Here is a 6000-nt window from a genome sequence, read left to right as displayed (position 1 = left end):
TTCAAAATTAAATTCAAACAACAGAGGTGCAATTACATATATGGCCGAAGCCCTATATGTGACTGAAAATGTTTTACTTTCCACCCATGGTTGAATTTTTAAATCCACGAGAAGACAATGAGCGCAAATGCTGCTTTCGGGATCCGCATTGTCGTTTCTGTGGGCAGGTATTATTTTAAGCACTTTTACCTGTCATGAGGACCATTCAATGACAATGTTCTATTCTGAAATCAAAATATATAAATATATATATATTGCAGCAAAGCACTACTTTGAATAATCGGATGAATTTTCTCGGCAGAGTTATAATTTCATAAAAATGGCTTTTCAGATGATTATGAAGATTTCTCTTTTCTTTTTCTAAGCTTTTCTTTTCGCATATGCTTCATATATGTGAAGTTTTAATGTTCCATGCAGTGGTAAATTAGTGAGCCATGCCACAAAACAAAATTCACTTGACTATACTAAAACCACAAATATATGATTCAACATGGAGCTCTCACCGATATCAGGTGAGAATGTGGAGGGGGCAGAGGGAACGAGATAAAAAAAGAAACAAACAAAATCCACATGCATAATGTGGTCATGTCCGGGTGTTGCGTTACAGGATGATCGAATCAGGCAAGAGGATTCAAGCACCAGGTATTTAAAGTAGCAATCCATCGTGTTCCCTTCTTGTGCTTTATTTCGAAGCAACAGATTTCTTTTCTCTTTTTTTTTTTTTTTTTTTGAACAGGCGAAACGCTAAATGCAGTGAAGGTACTTTGAAGTTCTTCTTCTTCGCGTGCAGAATGGTAATAGCCATACAATAACCAAAAAATTCAGGTCAAACTTTACATTGAGGAGAGAAAGAAAATAATACATACATTTTGAGTGGTATAAAAATTATTATTTTTGTCTCGTGATTTCTTTTAACTCCATTTGAGACTCATTTGGCAAGCAGTGTCACCACAATGCGTTTTCTTTTTGTAACTACCATGTCAGCAAAGCGTGACATTTCACATAGCATGCCTCCGTACCATACTCATAATACACGGCCTTCAAAAATCGAATATACATATATAAAAAATGGATCAGGAGCACTTAACATTATCACACTTCTTTGAGAGATCCACCGCGCTTCCAGTGTGCAACAAGATTTCAGTAGTTTCATCAGTCAGACCAAGTATGCATGTCTTCATATTTCTTTTTAGCACAAAATCAAAAAATAAAAGAAAAAACGTTTATCAAACATATGTTTTTTTGCCATTTTTCAACATTTTCCACTGCTTGGAATCTAGCGATGGTAGGAGAGAAGCCGGCAGAGTGTTGCTGTTTTAAGGCTTATGGAAGTTAGTTGATTTGGTTGACCCATATAACCCCAGCACAGTACAAGCAAGGATGGCAGCCGAACTGAACAGCCGAGACAAGCCAGGATAGGTTCAGCCTCAAATTTGACACCAAAGCTGATCTTGCAAACAACTCAAGGAGAATTGTGTAATGCAGAGGGACAGACAGGATTCGTGTATTGAAGGAGATTTCAACTTAAGTTACCAATCTAACATAGGCCATTGCCAAGGGTGGGTATGCACAATTTCATGCTGAACAAATCATGTGCAGCCGTACTCTGTTAATCTGCCACAAGCCGAGACCATAATTAGGAATCCCACCAAATCCTGTGATTATATTGTCTGTCTTATTGTTCCTTCCATGGCTACCGACTGCCACGATAATGACACGATCTCTGGAGGTTTATTTTTTACTTTTTAAGGACGCAAATTGTTTTCAGCTTGGAAGCTGGCTTCATTACTTAAACATGGAGAATGTCCGTGCAAGACAAAGACAACATCATGAAAAATTAGAAGAAAATATAAAGCAAAAAATAGGTGGTGACGTGACATACCTTATGGGCATTTAAGACCCTGTCTTATCCTCAATTACAGCAACCTTTCTCCACCAAAGGCTACAAATGAGATTTCCACACTACAGCCATTACATCACTCTTTCCCTCTTCATATTTAGACCCATCTCTGTCTCCAACCCTACCCACTTTCATAAAACTTCACCAAGACCACCCTCTCACCCGTCCCTTCAAAAACAATGGTCAAACATAGGCATTTTGAGGCCCGACCGGAGATGTAGCCTCAGAGCCCACGAAGCCTTCAGTGCTAACGCGCTCTTTGCTGCCGCGATACTGGCCGATGAAGGAGCCATCCTCGTTAAACATGCCTTCAACACCATCACCGTACTCCGCCAGGCTATCATCACTTGGTTCTTTTCGCACAGAACCGTCTAAAGATGGCAGGCTGCTCTGTAGAGGTTTTTCATCATTGTCACTGCATCAAAAAAAAAAAAAACAGCAATAAGTGTGGGAGCCTTCTTTGCAGGCCAAATAAAAAAAGAAACTTTATGCAGCCTTGGGAAAAAATATCACAGCTTTATTCAAACCTTTTGGGTTTAAAATAGCCTCTAGATCCCTTGGGCCAAATGCTATTGACAAAAACTTTAGGAAGCAACTTTGCATGAAACACTAACAAGTGTCATTGGAAAAGGTATCCGGCAAGTTTTGAACTTATGAACCGTTATATGTTAGCATTCAAATGCCATGATAAAATAAAGCAAAAAAACATATCCCAACAAATTAAAATAGGATGTGTCCCTTGTGGTTATTAGTTTTGTGTGAGCAGATAAGTGATGAAAATGTTTCGTTGCACTCCGAGGCTTGCCATCCCATCATTTAGCAAGACATCATCAAGTGGATGAGCGCAAAAACCTTCCCTTTCAAAACATGTACTTCCCATGACAATATTTATAAATTGCATTTTTCTGTTGGAAATTGCCTGAGCGCTATTCAAATATTTTGGCAACGTATTGACGAAAACACATTTCCTTGATGTTAAATGCGGAGACAATTAAAAATGCTCGATATTCTCATGTCCTTTCACAGCAGATAATTGCAATGGGAAAAGCAGTGAACGCACATACCATGAGGATTAATTGAAGTATGCTGACAGATTTTGAAATGAAACACGGTAGCAATTAAAAATATTTTTTAAATCTTACCTCTCCAGTGGTCTGATGTGTCCAAAAGAGAGCATGTACAGCAAAGACATTAATAAGAAAGTTATCTTGTGGTCTTCTCGTGACTGCATAGAACATTCCTAATCATCAATCTAATTATAGTCACTTCAAAAAGATTATATTTCCATGGTTTGCTGCTACAGGAAGGACAATTTCATTATACTTGGAGCATAACTAATAGATTATTCAAAAGTATAAAAGTCACGTATCAGAATCAAGAAAATTCAAATAGGAATTTTATATATAGTCCCATGAAACGCATGTTGTGGTAATTAAAATGCGATAATTTTACACTCCGGTATGTTCACATCAGAAAACGGTGGCTCGGGCAAATTCAATTTCCGATAGATGATATGCACGTTAAAGTGTACGAGTGTGATGCAAAGGGTACAATTCCAGGTGTCAGCTGTCAACGTGTGTTATACTCGAAGGACATGCTGTAGGCATTCGTGCCCAGCTGGTGGGGCAGTCACGACGAACAGATGAGATTTTATTTCACTCTTTATTTAATCAGTGTCTCTTGATTAAGGACAGTAACTATTTTATAAAAACTATTTTTGGCATTTATAAACAATGTGCACAAAATGGTATAATTAGGAACCCCACTATACCCTCCCATTTCCCATGCTTTACAATTATTATATTCCTTCCATTTGACAATGTCACACCTGACACCCCAAACCCCCTCCTACCCGTGCCATCAATCCCCACACATGCACATCCATACTGTCATGTCCTCTTTTAAATCCTTTCTTTGTCACTTATATTTCCTCAATCTATATATATTATTATACATATTTTAGTTGTTCTCCTCCTCTTCCCTTTGTAAGGGGAGAGGTCCAATGGCACCAATCTCCTGACCTGCCTTCACCACAATACTCCGCCACTCTCCACTGCCCTCAGCCAACTCTCTTCACTCTCCCATCACCCCACCTTGCTGATATCCCTCTTCATACAATCCTCCAATATCAACCATGGTCTACCTCTTTTCCTCCTACCTTGTTCCCTCAACCTATCTGCTGTCTTTGCCATTCTTTCTTCCACCATCCACACCAAATGTCCAGTCCACCTCAGTTGGCATTTCACCAATTTCCCCACAAGCAGCATCTGCACACCAATTTCCTTCCTCAGTTCATCCATCCTCCTTCTATTCACCCCCTTCACTCCTGAAATCCTCCTGACCCAGTTGTTCTCGCAGAAATGCAGGTTCTGGATATATATACACACAGAGTCAGTAGTCACGTGAAAAAGTAAGTACACCCCATGTAAAGTTTTGACTTTTTCAACATATTTAAACATACAGCTATTTGATCTTCATTTCAACAATATTGATAGATAAAAGTGATATAATATAACAAATATCATGAAACATTTACATTTTGAAGTCCATTGTATAATTTAAATAAACATAAATGCAAATTTCGCATGTGGAAAAAGTAAGTACACCCTTGGCTCTAATAGGTGGTATTGCCCCCTTTGGCAGAAACAACCTCAAGTAGGCGTTTCTTATAACTGTCTACCAGTCTCTGACATCGACTGGGAGAAATTTTGGCCCACTCCTCCATGCAGAATTCTTTCAGCTGTGCGATGTTTGAGGGGTTTATTGCATGCACAGCTCGTTTCAAATCCCCCCACAACATCCCGATGGAATTTAGATCCGGGCTTTGACTTGGCCATTCCAGAACCCTCAATTTCTTTCTTTTCAGCCATTCCTTGGTGGATTTACTGGTATGTTTAGGGTCATTGTCATGTTGCAAGGCCCACCTTCGGTTGAGCTTCAACTTTCCAACAGATGGCCTCACATTATCCTCAAGCACCCTCTGGTACAATGAAGAATTCATAGTGAATTCTATGATGGTGAGCTGCCCAGGCCCTGATGCAGCAAAGCTGCCCCAAACCATAATATTTCCACCACTATGCTTTACAGTTGGTATCAGGTTCTTGTGGTCAAATGCTGTCTTTGGTTTTCACCAAACATGTCTTCTGGTACTGTGGCCAAATAGCTCTACCTTTGACTCATCTGTCCACAGCACATTGTTCCAGAAGTGCTGGTCTTTGCCTCGGTGTTCATTGGCAAACTTTAGTCTGGCCCTGATGTTCTTTCTGGACAGCAAAGGTTTCCTCCTGGCACACCTCCCATGTAGATCAAATTTGTGCAGCCTCTTTCTAATGGTAGATTCGTGCACTTTGACATCAACAGTGGCGAGAGCTACCTGTCGGTCCCGTGATGACATTCTGGGGGTTCTTAGAGACTTCTTTCAGCATCTTGCGGTCTGCTCTCGGGCTGAACTTGCTGGGGTGGCCTGGCCTGAACAAGTTAGCAGTTGTTTGGAATCTTCTCCACTTGTAGATGATCTTCCGGACAGTCGAATGATCGATTTCAAATTGTTTGGAGATCTTTTTAAATCCCTTCCCAGACTCGTAGGCATCTATAACCTTCTTTCTGAAGGCCTCAGAGAGCTCTTTTGATCTTGGCATGGTGACGCCGCACACCTCAACAACAAAGAGCAAAGCAAACTAAATGTCTGAGGTTTAAATAAGACAGGTTCCTCCAAGATCCTCTCTAACGATGTTCTAATCATTTGCACCTGAGCTGGTGCACCTGATTCTAATTTTAGGTATTTGAAGTAGTGATAAATGTTGGGGTGTACTTACTTTTTCCACATACGAAATTTGCATTTATGTTTATTTAAATTATACAATGGCCGACAAAATGTAAATGTTTCATGATATTTGTTATATTATATCACCTTTATCTATCAATATTGTTGAAATGAAGATCAAATAGCTGTATGTTGAAATATGTTGAAAAAGTCAAAACTTTACAAGGGGTGTACTTACTTTTTCACGTGACTGGATATATACATGTGTATATATATATATATATATATATATATATATATATATATATATATATATATATATATATATACATATATA

General features: G+C 39.1%; 1 protein-coding gene across 6 annotated transcripts in view; it reads right to left on the bottom strand.

The window, feature by feature from the left end:
• Window positions 1-445: 445 nt before the first annotated feature.
• LOC137437547 (neuronal cell adhesion molecule) overlaps window positions 446-6000 on the bottom strand; it is a 321028-nt gene continuing 315473 nt past the window's right edge. For all 6 annotated transcript variants that reach the window (XM_068131960.2, XM_068131963.2, XM_068131964.2 and 3 more), the window contains one exon: window positions 446-2315. In XM_068131960.2, the coding sequence (XP_067988061.2) occupies window positions 2084-2315 (232 nt within the window). In that variant the 3' untranslated portion in view covers window positions 446-2083. The remainder of the gene's footprint in view (window positions 2316-6000) is intronic.

The sequence above is a fragment of the Myxine glutinosa genome, chromosome 12 (assembly GCF_964187855.1).
Source record: "Myxine glutinosa chromosome 12, kmMyxGlut1.1, whole genome shotgun sequence".
NCBI classification, from domain to species: Eukaryota; Metazoa; Chordata; class Myxini; order Myxiniformes; family Myxinidae; genus Myxine; species Myxine glutinosa.
Note: the sequence above shows the minus strand (reverse complement) of the source record. Positions and strands in the feature narration are given on the sequence as shown.